The sequence below is a fragment of the Sorex fumeus genome, unplaced genomic scaffold (assembly GCF_029834395.1).
Source record: "Sorex fumeus unplaced genomic scaffold, SorFum_2.1 ptg000063l, whole genome shotgun sequence".
Taxonomy (NCBI): domain Eukaryota; kingdom Metazoa; phylum Chordata; class Mammalia; order Eulipotyphla; family Soricidae; genus Sorex; species Sorex fumeus.
Genome location: NW_026606120.1, coordinates 54,505,410 through 54,520,401, shown reverse-complemented (window position 1 = coordinate 54,520,401; position 14,992 = coordinate 54,505,410). Strand labels below are relative to the sequence as shown.

General features: G+C 40.4%; 1 protein-coding gene across 1 annotated transcript in view; it reads right to left on the bottom strand.

Moving 5' to 3' along the window:
* AP2B1 (adaptor related protein complex 2 subunit beta 1) overlaps positions 1-14,992 on the bottom strand; it is a 156,598-nt gene that overhangs the window by 96,203 nt on the left and 45,403 nt on the right. Inside the window, exons 6-10 of the mRNA XM_056127620.1 lie at positions 8,559-8,749; positions 6,185-6,406; positions 5,416-5,536; positions 5,195-5,290; positions 195-310 (exon numbers count right to left, since the gene is read on the bottom strand). Coding sequence (XP_055983595.1) covers positions 195-310; positions 5,195-5,290; positions 5,416-5,536; positions 6,185-6,406; positions 8,559-8,749 — 746 coding nt within the window. The remainder of the gene's footprint in view (positions 1-194; positions 311-5,194; positions 5,291-5,415; positions 5,537-6,184; positions 6,407-8,558; positions 8,750-14,992) is intronic.

The window sequence follows — 14,992 nt, the reverse complement described above, 5'->3', positions numbered from 1 at the left end:
TAATTGGGGGCTGGGATTAAGACACACCTAGCAATGCTCAGGTGATGATAAGAACTGAGCCCAGAGCTCCTGCAGCACCTCATCCCTTGGCGTTCCCTCCTTTACCCTGAAGAACAATTCTTACATAAGCCAGTTTCATAATGCCTTACTTACAATTTTCCTAAATTATCTTATGATAAAGGGTAGAAACATACTTGTTGGGGTATTTGCGAAAGATGTCCCTGATGACAACAATGGCCTCTTGGACGACATAATTTACTTTAGTCTGGATGAGATCAAGCAATGTGCTTACACAGCGTTCTGCAGATTGCTGCAAAAAAGAGCATAATAAATGAGAAATCTATTTAATATTACATCCTCAACACAAAATATTTAGGGAACATACAGGTACATCGACTGAAATAAACTCAAGATCAGGCACTTAATGTGACCAAAGTCTCAGCTATCTAGATCTATAGAAACTTCAGAAAATATCTTCAACTAAATCTATCAGTAGATGAGTCCTCATTTGAAAAGAATCTCCTTTGACAGCCAAGAGACTAGAAATGAGAAGACAAGCCAAAATAGGAAGATAAAAGTAAAATTTTAAAAAAAGAAAACAAGACAAAGTAAAGGGCCTAGAACTTATGGGTAAGTGGAAACAGCTAAATTTCCTTAGTGTAGACAAATGTCTTACAAGGAGAGGCTATAAAGCAATCATAGATTTTTGAAATTACTTGCAGCTTAAAATTAATAATACAGGACTAAGGAAATTTACCATCCTTTTTGGCGGGGGGCAGGCATTGGGCTGTACTCAGGGAGTACTCCAGTGTTCAGGGTCATTCCCAGCAGTGCTTGGGGGAACGCATGCGGTACTGCATGCAAAACAAGCACACTTACCCCAGAACTCTGCCTCCAGCCCCAGAAATGTACCATATCTTGGCCTATCCTGCTAAAAAAGGCTATGGTCTAACTCAAACGCCCAACTATAGATGAATGGGTCAAGAAGCGGTGGTGTATATACAGAACAGAATACTATGCAGTTCAAAGAACAAAATTATGTGATTGGAAGCAACATGAACAGAAATGGAGGATATCATGTCGAGTGAACTCAGTCAGATTTCACGCATATGTGGTTACCTAAAGATACAGAGCAAGGTAGCAACAAAGGACCAAAGGCAACATAACAGGAAAACTAATCCAGACCATTAAAGGGGGGAAGGGAATTTAAAAGCAGCCGCATTGGGGTCCTTGGAGGACACAGATGGAACATTGTTGATGGGTGTGATAATCAAATTACGCGAAACCACCAAAACAGTACTGTAAATCACAGAAATTTAAAGTCAATTAAAGTTTTTAAAGAAAAATTCCTTTGATAAACTGCAATTTCCCATTGCAGTTCATCTATAAAACAGAATTTGAGCTCGGAGGTACATGCCTTACACTTGGGGGTTCAATCTCTGGCACAGTTAAAAGAGAAAGTTTCATCTATAAATCTTTTATTATGAAGAGTATATGGGCTCAAGTAATCTTTTATTATGAAGATTGTATAGGCTAATACAAGAGATAAAACTAATGTAACTCTAAAAGAGGATTTATACTGAAAAGTACCTAAAAGTCAAAGAGTGACTTATCATGTTATAAAATTCACAGTGGGTCACCCCAATACATGCCACCTGCAAGTAAAAGTAAATAGCATCACATAAGAAAAAAAATTAGGGGGTGGGGGAGTCATACATTGCAGTATTCAGGCCTTACTCCTGGTTCTACACTCAGGAATCATTTCTGGCAGGGCGTGGGGGACCACTTGGGATATCAGGAATCAAACCTAGGTTGGCTATATGCAAGGCAAGTACCTTACCTGCTATACTCTGTTTGCTCCCTAAGAAATTTTCTTTTTCTTTTTTGTTTTCTGGGTCACACCCAGCTATGCACAGGGGTTACTCCTGGCTCTGTACTCAAGATTTACTTCTGGCAGTGCTCGGGGGACCATATGGGATGCTGAGCCTTGAACCCGAGTTGGCCACACAAAGCAAACGCCTTATCTGCTGTGCTATCACCCCAGCCCCCCTAAGAGATTTTCTTACCCAAAACACCAAATGTGAATATTAAAGTCTCTAGATTAAATTATCTAAAGGGTATGAAAGAATTAGCTAAAAAACATCACGAAAATATAACCTGCCAAATGTAGACTCTGAGAAATTCTATGTGCCTAATGACCTAGTCAATAAATAGCACCCAAATAAAGTAAACCTTAAAAGACATTTTAGCTTGCTTGATTTGGGCAGGCACCCGATAGTGCTGGGGCTACTCTCAACTCTGTGCTCTGGGGGAGCATCAACAGTGCTCAGGGGACCACATGACATGCTCAACCCACTGAGCTATCTTTCCAACTCAGTTGTAGAGAACAACACTCACATGTCAGAGGCCCTAGGTTTCACCCCTGACATCCTCGTGCAGTGATAAAGAAAAAAAAAAAGGATTACAATACAATAACAACCCCACACCCTGAAGGGTAAAGGAGAGGGAGAACCTGAAACATAAATGGCAAAGTGTTACTATTTGCTGAAGACAAATGGTGGGTACAAAAGGGATTACCAGTCAGTTTTACTATATGTATGTGATCTATGCCTCTAAAATAGAGGCACATCCTACAGGAGAAAACAGTCAGTCAGCTCCTAGCAATGAACCCAGAAGTCCTAGTAGCCTTTTCTGTTATCTTGTTTTTTTCTTTTGGGGTCACATCCAGCGATGCTCAGGGGTTATTCCTGGCCCTGCACTCAGAAATTACTCCTGGCGGTATTTGGGGGACCATATGGGATGCCAGGGATCGAACCTGGGTCGGCCGCATGCAAGGCAAATGCCCTACCCACTGTACTATCGCTCTGGCCCGTTATCTCATTCTTAAATATAAATGGGTTGCACTTTACTCTATGCATGTAGCACTGTCCTCCTGTTGTTCATCAATTTGCTTGAGTGGGCACCAGTAACATCTCTACTGTGAAACTTGCTGCTACTGTTTTTGGCATATCGAATATATCAAGGGTAGTTTGCCAGGCTTTGCTGTGTGGGCGGGATACTCTCAGTAGCTTGCCGGGCTCTCCGAGAGGGACGGAGAAATCGAACCCGGGTCAGCCGCATGCAAGGCAAATGCCCTACCCACTGTGCTATCGCTAAATTAAAGCCTACTATTTCTGACTGCATATATTAAAATTATATAAAAACCCATCACTATATACTTCAATATAATTATATTAAATATCATAAACAAAAAAATGAATTCATATCCCCAGAGATGTAAGCAGTTATTGCAAGCATACACAACAAACTTGACAAAAGTAGAATAACAGAGAAAAGCTTTATGAAGAGATATTGTAAGGCATGATGGTTAGAGTTGAATAAAGCAATCCCTCAGACAGGAGCAACAGAAGACTAAAAGAGAACATTCTAGGACAAAAAAATACACACACACACACACACACATATATATAAGCTTGATATTATAAAACTGAAAGATAAGGTTCTGCCTTAAAAAAAAGAAAAGCCATGATAGAAACTCCAGAAAAAACAAGTCTCTATAAAAACAAAATACACCAATATGGGACCCCCATCTTTATAGTCATAACGTGTGTAAATTTTGCCAACCCTGTAATTGACAGAACAAAAAATGAAGGTGCATTATCTCAGTTTACACAGACAATCAATAACAGGAACAAAAAGATCCAATGACCTTCGTGAAAAATAAGACGGGAAAGTAGAAATGGTGGAACATATCAACTATGTTTATCTATAGCAGGAAGTGAACACTGTATAATATTGGTTAAAAAACAAAACAAAAATAGGGGCCAAAGAGACAGTATAGCAAGAAAGGTGCTTGCCTTGCATGCAGCTGACCCAAGATAAAACCCTAGTGCCCTGAATGGTCCCCTGAGCCCACCAAGAACGATTCCTGAGCGTAGAACCATAAGCAAGCCACGAGCACCACTAGTTCGGGCCCCAAAACCAACCAACCAACCAACAGCCCCATCCTCCCAAAACTAAAACTAGCCAAAGAGATAGTATGGGGGTAAGGTGCTTGCCCTGCTCGCAGCTGACCTCATTCTATCTCTGGGTACCACCAAATTGTTCCCCAAGCACTTCCAGTGATTCCGGAGCATAGAGCTAGAAGTTAAGCCCCAAGCAATACCATATATGATCCAAACACCCAACTCACCCCACCTCCAATAAAAAATAAAGCCCAAAACAACTTAAGACAATTCTCTCTGGGAAGAGATAAGAGTAGGGAAAGCTTTTTAATTAGAAATTCCCTATTACTGGGGCTGGAGCAATAGCACAGTGGGTAGGACGTTTGCCTTGTACGCAGCTGACCCGGGTTCAATTCCCAGCATCCCATATGGTTCTCTCCGAGCACCGCCAGGAATAATTCCTGAGTGCATGAGCCAGGAGTAGCCCCTGTGCACTGCCGTTTGTGACGCAAAAAAACAAACAAAGAAACAAAAACCTTCCCTATTACTGGGGCCAGAGCAAAAATATAGCAGGCAGGGTGTTCGCCTTGCACACGCGGACCTGGGTTCAATCCCCGGCATCCATTATAGTCCCCCAAGCACTGCCAGGAGTAATTCCTGAGTGCAGAGCCAGGAGTAACCCCTGACCATCGCTGGTGTGACCCAAAAAGACAAAAAAAATCCCTAATGCTTTAGGAGCCAGAGAGAGTTCAATGAGCTGACTGTGTGTTTTGCATGAAGGAGGCCCAGGTTCAATACACAGCACTGCATGTTCCCCAAGCACAGAGCCCTCAAGCACTAGAATATGGACCCCCACAAAACAAACCACCCAACTTCACTACTGTTTTATTATTTTGGTCACTGTCACTGTCCTCCCGTTGTTCATCGATTTGCTCGAGCGGGCCCAGTAACATCTCCATCATGAGACTTGTTGTTACTGTGTTTGGCACATCGAATACGTCACGGGTAGCTTGCCTGGCTTTGCCGTGCGGGCGAGACACCCTTGGTAGCTTGCCGGGCTCTCCGAGGGGGGCAGAGGAATCGAACTCAGGTCAGCCATGTTGGCTGCGTGAAAGGCAAATGCCTACCCACTGTGCTATTGCTCCAGCCCATTATTTTGGTAAATTCTGAAATAGTATGTTGAAGGAAGAAAGGAGTGGCAATAACACTCAGAAGCCGTAGTATGACTTGAACTCCCGCGAGACACTCACCTCCACCTTGATGGCACACCGTCCAATAGCCCGCACAGCTTTTCGAACAAAGTCAACATCCACCTCGGTGGCATATTCCTTCAGTTCTGCCAGAACCTGTTAAAAATTCAGGAAGTGGATCATCTTTAAAGAATTTCAAACAGCAATTTCATAGCCTACTTTCTAAAGACTAGATCCAAAGCCCTACGTCATTATAAACTCAAGTCTGCTTCCAATCTGACCTGAGCAATATTGGCCTGAGATGCTAAACGAATCATGATGTCCAACTTCTCCAGTTTAACATAGATGGGATCATTGTACTTCACAAAGAAGACTTTAATTTCCTGCTTCAGGATTTCGGGCCTGCAGGACATAGAACACAAGATGAGGACAGGCACACAGATACGTCCTTCTGAGTCCCTCCCTATTATGTCATCTGTGCTTCTCTGGTCTCCTTAAGAAACACTAAAAACACTATTAAAAACACTATTAATGGAGACTGGAGCGATAGCACAGTGGGTAGGGTGTTTGCCTTGCACGCGGCCAACCTGGGTTCGATTCCCAGCATCCCATATGGTCCCCCGAGCACCGCCAGGAATAATTCCTTAGTGCAAAGTCAGGAGTAACCCCTGTGCAAAAAAAAAAAACCAAAATCCTGACTCACAAAATTCCTTTCCAACCTTCCAATCAGTTCCTTTTGGCAAATACTGTATCCTTTCTAAGGGCCAGGGTACATGCTTCCGAGAATGGCTGGAAGAACAACAGTCTACAACCTAAACCATAGAAACAGGCACTAGTAGTATACTATTAAGAGAATCTTCAGAAAACAAACTGCATTGTGGACCAAATCAAGCACTTATCTTTGAAGAACACTGCAAAATCAACTGTTAGCTTCCTGATCTGGTGCAAGTTGCTCTGGACACAAAATACTCATTTCCATACACTGAACAGAGCTTAAAAAAACCATCTCTTAAGAATTTCAGGGTAATCACCAGTTTCATTTTTCCCAACCTTTTCTGGACAATTAGGTTGATGTTCCTCAGGGCGACGTACTGCACCTCTGGCTCCCCAGACAGCAAAGTGACAAGTGGAGGGGCCAGCTTCTTCAGCAGCATATTGTAGTAGTCTGAGTCCTTGGGCAACAACTCTAGAAATTTCATTAGGACTTTTACTGCTGAAAGCACCACGGCTGAGTTGGCATGAGATAGCCGGGGAGTTACCCGCTCACAGATGCTGAGGGCAGAAAAAGAAAATTAACATCTTAATTAAAATTTCTTGACTTGATCTGTCACAGTCCCATGGCCGAAGTATCAAGAAACCAGAAAATCAATTAGAAAAGTCAAAGCTCCATGTGCAGGTAAAACTGGTATCCAACACTGTTGAAGCCTCATTCCCATTCTATTATAGGTAGAGCAGATATGCCAGAAGACTTCAGGGAACCAGCAGTAAGGAATATGTTCATGCTGGAAGAATACTAGCTGATACCCAGTAACACCTGAAGCTCACCCCACTGCCCTTCCAGGTCCTTTCTTTCTCCCTACAATATACAAGATCCAGGTCCTACTAATTATCTTTTCTCAGCCAGTAGGAAGACACATTAAGCTTTCAGAGAGTTAATTCATAATGAGGTATCAACCAAATACTGTAAGAGGCGGAAAAAGGCAGGCTGCCAGGGAGGACCACCCAATAACCCCTTGCCTTCAAAACAGTAAGGGAATCCCTGACAGGGTTTCTGTTTGACAGAAATAAAACAAAATACTACTGCAATATTATCCTAACCTCATTTCCTTTCCACAGCCTCTGCCACTCACCTAAATTGAATACTTAATTATCTGCTGCGATAATTAAATTTTATTTTAAGTAGATATCTAATTTTTAGAGCATTTGGGCATGTGGTTGGGTGATTATATTACTTAGAATATAAAGGTAAGGGCCTTCTGCTCTCTCTTCCTTCTGTATCTTCCTTGGCTGATACTCTGATCTCTTCTTACATGTATACAAACGCTACATCCTACACAAGGTTATTCCACTGACAAGCCTTCCACAAAATAGGTCTTTACAGCATGGAGAAAGTTGTCTTCAAGTTTGAGTTAATGCTCTGTGTGTGGGTGCCTTGGATTTGATCCATGGCACAAGGCCCCCCCGAACACTGTGCTAAGAGTAGCCCAGAAAACAGTGTGGGGGCCAAAAAAACCAAGTACTTAGAAATAGAGGAGATGAGGGGGAGGGAGAATTAAAAATGAAATGAGTATAAATCTTCACCTCCAATTCTTACCATTTCTTAGATCATCTCCCTTAATCTTACCTGCTAACACTTATCATCTAACATAGCATTTATTGTTACCATGGATACATACTGAACACATTCTGCCCCACCTGAGAATAAGAGTTTCACAAGAACTACTATTTTTCTAAGGCCAATGATATATCCTCAGGGTTTAGAATAGTGCCTGGCACGATGCATGGACTCAAATATTTACTGACAAATAAGTGTGTGATGTCAATGATCAACAGAATATAAAATTACAAGTAAAATTTTTTCTAAAATATACCATGAGAGTCCAGAGGGGAAATTCTCCAGACAAGTAAGGAACACTTACATTATAGAAGCGTGAGCTTCAGTCAGCAGGGAAGGATCTTATCTACCATAATTAAAATATGTCAACTTTAATGAAGAGCCAACATATCTTCAGAACTATTCTGCCTAATAAGACAGTGCCTATATACATGAAATGCTCAACAAAAGTGGTAATATTCCAATTCCGTAACTAAAGCATATCTATGTATTTGAAATTTATTTGTCAATTTTTGGTACAGAAATTTGTAACATCAAGTGGTGACTAATTGAATATAACAACCCAGGTACATCTTTCAAAATCTCCAAATTCAGACTGACATGATTTCTGTATCTAATGGAAGATACATTAATTTTACTGGCTCTAACACAATTACTTCAAGAACTGAATAAGTAAAATAAACCCTAGCTCAATGATTAAAATAAAGTCACTGACTATGTATCTAATATAAATGAAAACACTGTTTGTACAGTAAGACATTAAAAAATCTTTGTTCACTAAATGGTCGGGAATGGCTGCACAGGGAATCTGACAAGCAACAAGGGCACTTTAGCAGAGAGGGTACTAGGAACTGCACTGTTCTACCAAGAAATGAAAAACATATGGCTTTTAGGAAGAGTAATCTATACATGGCTTATTCCACTACTTAAAATGTTCTTTCGTTAGTGAAGATATATTGCAGATGGCAGTATTTACCCCATTAGTCACTAATCCTCCTCAACATAAAAGCCTCATTCTAATACAGACAACAGAATTCTTCTTTTGAACGAGGCAAGACTCCCAAATAACACCCAGAAAAACACACTCACCTCTGAGCCTCCCGGTCATCTTTAGGGTTGTAATTAGAAAGGCAATCCAGGATGAAAATCTGCCCCCACTCGGTGCACTCATTCAGGGCTGTCAGCAGTTTATTGATGTTCTGTGGGTTCAAATCGAGTAAATTGCTGTTTGGATGAGACTCACTTATTTCAGATAATGCTGCCACAGCATTAGCAACCACCTGGGGGGAAAAAAAAAACAGGTATGTCTTTGACTTACCAAGAACAGTACAAACAGTATCTTAGGCAAGCACTTTAGTTAATCTTCTCTGGATCACTTTATATAAAGATCTCAATCATTCCTGAATATTTTATCTAATCAGCCAGAAAGAAATAAACTGCATTCAAAAACATATATACATACACATATAAAGGTAAAGGTAAAAGGTAAAGGCCCTCCCGCTGATCGTCGATTTGCTCGAGCGGGCCCAGTAACGTCTCCATTGGAGACTTTGTTGTTACTGTGTCTGGCATATCAAATACTCTCGGTAGCTTGCCGGGCTCTCCGAGAGGGGCGGAGGAACCGAACTCGGGTCGGCCATGTTGGCCGCGTGCAAGGCAAACACCTAGGTAGGCAAACGTTTGCCTTGCACGCGGCCAACATGGCCGACCCGAGTTCGATTCCTCCGCCCCTCTCGGAGAGCCCGGCAAGCTACCGAGAGTATTTGATATGCCAGACACAGTAACAACAAAGTCTCCAATGGAGACGTTACTGGGCCCGCTCGAGCAAATCGACGATCAGCGGGAGGGCCTTTACCTTTACATACACATATATATAACATATATACATATAACCATAGACTCGCAATATAGGCCACACACATAATACCCACATGTACACGCAAATCAGTACATATATCTATACATTTATATTCATAAACCATTCCTTAAGAGATATAGTCTGTTAATAGATGACCATCTCTACTTCCTGTAATTTAATAAGACATACTTCATGTAGCAGTTTGTTCTATTAAACCTAAGTCATCTCTTAAAAAGCAACAACAAAGAAACAAAACAAAAAATATATATGCCAACCTCCAGTACTGTGATAAATAGCTGCCCAGTGGTTACGTTATCTAGAATTTAAAAAAACTGATACAATAGCAGAGCCAAACATATTTTCCTATTGAAAAATTACCAATTTTGACAATACTCATAACTATCCACAGAATCCAGATTTATGAACAGCTACTAAAGTAGTTAAGTTTAAATGAGTCATGGGGATGGGGGTGGCTAGAGAGATAGCTTAATGGGCTATGTACTTTGCAGGCAGGAAGCCTGAGTTCCTTCCCCAATACCACAGGGTCCCCCAAGCACTGTCAGGTGAAACACCTGAGCAGAGCCAAGCGTAGGCACGGGCACTGATGGATGTGACTCCAACCCCTATAACCTCCAAAACCCCACAAAACATGTACATAAGGCAATGCAAAGAATATCTAGGCCAAGTAATTTTATGTGTAGAGGTATATATCAATTCTACCAGAAGACAATATAGAAAAAAAGTTCTATAAAAAATAAAGAAAATGCATATTTAAAACTCTGATTCATTATGAAGTACATCATCTCTATAAATTCAATTTCCTCATCTGAAAACTGGAGTAATTTAACCCACCTCATGGGTTAATTTTAGTTTTGAGTATGAAATCCGATGTTATGTGTGAAAGTGCTTTCTCCAAAGCCTTATGCAAATCTGAAATGGTAGTAACATAATTCATCAAGAATGAGCTGTACAGCTTTTCATCTCTAAACTTGGGATACATTTTATAATAGATGGTGGTATCAGTTTAATAGTAAGTAATTTTGTTTTCAAGTAATACAGAAAATAACGTATCTTTCAATTCACTAGTAAGTCAAGGATAATGATAGGATAATGATACCACAAATTATGTTATTATTTAGTGATCAGGACAAAAACTCAAAAATAAAAAACCAAAAGCTCACTTGTAGGTACGATTATGGATATATTTTCTTAAGACAAATTAAGGGCCCACTTACTGAACAATAGCACATATGAAGTTCTTTTTGTCTTAGTTTGTTTTCTGAGTCCATCATCAGGCATCACGTAAAATAAAATGCACAAGGAGTAAAATAAATCCTGTCACATTATCTTGGTGCTTTACAAAGAGATCATTTTACTTCCATGCACAACAAACACATGAAAAACCTGCTTAAGTATAATATGAAGCCACAGCCTGTGGGCTGTGAACTTAAAAAAAAAAAACTATTGGGGCTAGAGCGATAGCACAGCGAGTAGGGCGTTTGCCTTGCACGGGGCCAACCCATGTTCAATTCCCAGCATCCCATATGGTCCTCTGAGAACCGCCAGGAGTAATTCCTGAGTGCAGAGCCAGGAGTAAACCCTGTGCATCGCCGGGTGTGACCCAAAAAGAAAAAAAAAAAAGTGGTGGGTTGGTTGATGGGGGACACTGTGGTGAAGAGTGTATGCAGGAAGTCTATATGCAAGAAACTCTTATTGAAATGATGCCTAGATTTTAAAAATCTGTTTTAAGAAAAATGTCTTTATGCCAGATTATTTACAACTGTCTGACATATATCTATATGCCTGAGATGGTGTTAAAGACTTCCAAGGATAGAAAGGGTCATGAGTGGAAAATACTTTTGACTAAAACTATAAAATCTGGGAGCTAGAGCGACAGTACAGTGGCAGGGTGCTTGCCTCCACATGACGGACCCGGGTTCGACCATCAGCATCCTATATGGTTGCCCAAGCCCCACCAGGAATGATCCTAAGCACAGAGCCAAGAGAAAATCCTGAGTACTGCTCGGTGTGGCCCAACTGCTCCTCCCCCAGATTAAAAATTATAAAAGCCTAAACTAAAAAAATCAGAGTCTCTATTGCTGCCAACACATGCACAGTATTGGTATAGTGACTATACACATCCTACTACAACTTCCCATTTCTGCTGATCAAATGCTTGAATTGTTTGAAAAAAGAAGAGTTAAATAAAAGGTTTATCAGTAGGAAATGCAGAAGAAAATAATTTGGGGTATTTTTAAGAATCAATGAGAAAAGACGAGAATGACAGTGAAAAGAATGGATACTTAGAATTTTCCACTAATATAAGCAAGTAATGCTAAACCCAAGTATATAATGCAGCTAATGAAGTGTATGTTTTGGAGCTAAGATAGATAATTTACATTTAGATCCTAAGAAATCAGATTAGAGAACTATGTTTAGAAAAATTTCAACTGTCAAAAGGTCCCTGACTCAACAGATAACCAGAGGTGTCATGTCTGCCCCCTTCACAAATCACACACCACACATACAACATAACTCTACTAATTCTTCAAACTTATCTAAAATAATTTTTCAAATCAATGCTCCCTCTTTTATCTTCTAATCTTTATATTCCAAATATATTTCAAATTTTATATCCTTTCATGTAGTCATTTGTATATATTTTACCTTTCAATACGCTGTATGCAGTTTCTTTTTGTCATAATGATCATTTGTATCACTTGAACCTTTTGGGGGGGCAGAAGTGGGGGCCACACCACTTGTGCTTGGGGACTAGTGCAAGCTCTTCACTCAGAGATCCCTCCTGGCGAGGCTTTGGGGACCGTGTGTGCCATCAGGGTCCAAACCTGGCTTGCCTGCATCGAGACAAGTGTCTTACCCACTGTGCTTTCACTCCTGTCCCTCACTCCAGGGTTTTTAATTTTATAATCTAACCTCAGCTAGCAAAATAATCCTACTTAAGAAGAAAATCTAATTAAACTTAATCTATTTTAAAGTAATCCAAATGGAACAAATTAATCTTTCTTCAGTTACTCAAAAATTGTTTTTTCCTTAATGATATGCTAACAAGGTATAGTTAAAGTAAATTATATTTAAATCATAGTTTGTAAAAAATTTGCATATTGTTTCACCACCATCATAAATATTTTACAGTAAAGTATATTGTTAAACCTTTAAATTATATATACATATAAGTTATATATAAACCTTTAAATTATATATGTATGTATACACACACACACTACACATAGGGCTGGAGTGATAGCACAGCGGGTAGGGCATTTGCCTTGCACGCAACAGACCCGGGTTCAATTCCTCCACCCCTCTCGGAGGGCCCTGCAAACTACCGAGTATCACGCCTGCACGGCAAAGCCTGGCAAGCTACCCGTGACGTATTCGATATGCCAAAAACAGTAACAACAAGTCTCACAATTTGTTGTGAGACATTACTGGTGCCCGCTCAAGCAAATCGATGGATAATGAGAGGACAGTGCTACAGTAATATAGTAAGGCTGACTCACAATGACTAGAGTTCACTTGGCCAGGAAGTCCCTTTTAAAAAATTTAAAATAAGGGAGCCAAATTAAATCTAAAGAAGACAAAGGTAAAGACTGACTTCAAGATAGAAACCTGGTGACATAAAATAAAGACTTGTAAATGTTTATACTGGTTCCTTGGAATTTTGTGTTATGTACATAGCAGATTTACAGCCTTTTTAAAAAAAATAAATAAAAAATAAACATTTTCAACACAATAGACTGAAACTTAAGATTTATCTCCTTTTCCAAAGAACCTTTTTAAAACAAGAATTCAATATCATGAAAGAAATCCTTAAACTGTGTTAAGTGCTTCTTTTACCCAAGTATTAAAACCAAGGTATGCCTCTTTTGTTTGAACCATTATTCTGAATTTGAATCAGGAAAACACAAGCAACATTCCCCAAAGAAAAGTGGCATTTCTCCTGGGAAACACTGCCACAAAAAGAACAATGACCTTTGTGTTTCTGAGCCATGATCTCAGGAAAATTAAAATTCCCAAGAAGGAAAGGGATTTCTCATGAAATTCTTGCTTTAAAAATGGTCTTATAGGCCGGAGAGACAATACAGCAGGAAAGGCCCCACCTTGCACAGAGTCGACTCTAGTTTGATCCCAGGCAACTGTAAGTTCTCCTGAGCCCCATCAAAGTGATCTCTTAGTGAGGAGTAAACCCTGAGCGTCATTCAGGTGGAATGGGGCCAAAACACCCCACCCAAAATAGAAAATGAATTGCCACTGCCCTCCCGTTGTTCATCGATTTTCTCGAGCGGGCCCAGTAACGTCTTCATTGTGAGACTTTGTTGTTACTGTGTTTGGCATATCCAATACAACACCGGTAGCTTGCCAGGCTTTGGCCGTGCAAGCGCGATACTTGCCGTGCTCTCTGAGAGGGGCTGAGGAATTGAACCTGGCTCGGCTGGCCAGGCTGGCTATGCGCAAGGCAAACGCTCTACCGCTGTTCTATCGCTCCAGCCCAGAAAATGAATTAATAAAAATAAATTTATAAATAAGGTTTCCAAGGTATGTCTTCTTAGCATTTAGTTGATTTGTAGAAAGCTAACATGTTACAGGCTGGAGTGATAGTACAGCAGGTAGGACGTTTGCCTTGCAACACCACAGACCCAGGTTCAATCCCTGGCACCCCATAAGGTTCCCAGAGCACCGTACCGCTAGGAGGAACTCCTGAATGCTGAGCCAGGAGTAAACCCTGAGCATTGCTGGATGTGGCCCAAAAACAAAAACAAAAACAAACAAAAAAAAAAAAATCTGGCATGTTAGCTATAAAGGAACACATCAGGAATTTTTAAAAATTGTTTAATCCATCTTGTCTTTATGTTTATTTTATTTTTTCCTAGCTTATTCTTGGCTCTGCACTCGGGGCTCACTCTTGCCAGTGCTTAGAGGACCATATGGGGTGCTGGGTATAGAACTCCAGTCTGCCATATCCACTGTACTACTTTTTTTTCCTTTTAATTTTACTTATTTATTTGATTTTTGGGCCACATTTGGCAATGCTCAGGGCTGACTTCTGGTTCAGCATTCAGCAATTACGCCTGATAATGCTCAGAGAGCCAGATGGGATGCTAGGGACCAAGTCCAGGTCGGCTATGTGCAAAGCAAATGTCCTACCCACTGTACTAACACTCCGGCCCCTCCACTGTAATATTACTATGGCCCCTAATTCTATTTTTTTTTCCATCCTGAAACAAGATCTTTAACCTTTTAAAATATTTTTCATTATGTCACTTATACAAGTTAAACATCAAACTGTTATTGATATATTCCACAACAATTCATTTAGTGATCATTATTTACCAGGCATAGCTTGGTTTGTCTTTTGGGGTGATGCTCTGGGGGCTACTTCTGACTCTGCACTCAGAAATTACTCCTGGCAGTGCTTGGGGGACCATATGGGATGCCGGGGACTGAACACAGGTTGGACCAGTGCAAGGGAAACATCCTTCCCGCTGTACTATCACTCACTCCTAGTAGTTTTACACTGGGGATACAGCTTTAACCAAGACCTCTAGAAGGTAACGTACATGAACCCCTAGTTCTATTCTTTAGAAGACTGTAATTAAATAGCCCCACAGACCTAATACACCATACTTTATATAAAAACTTATGT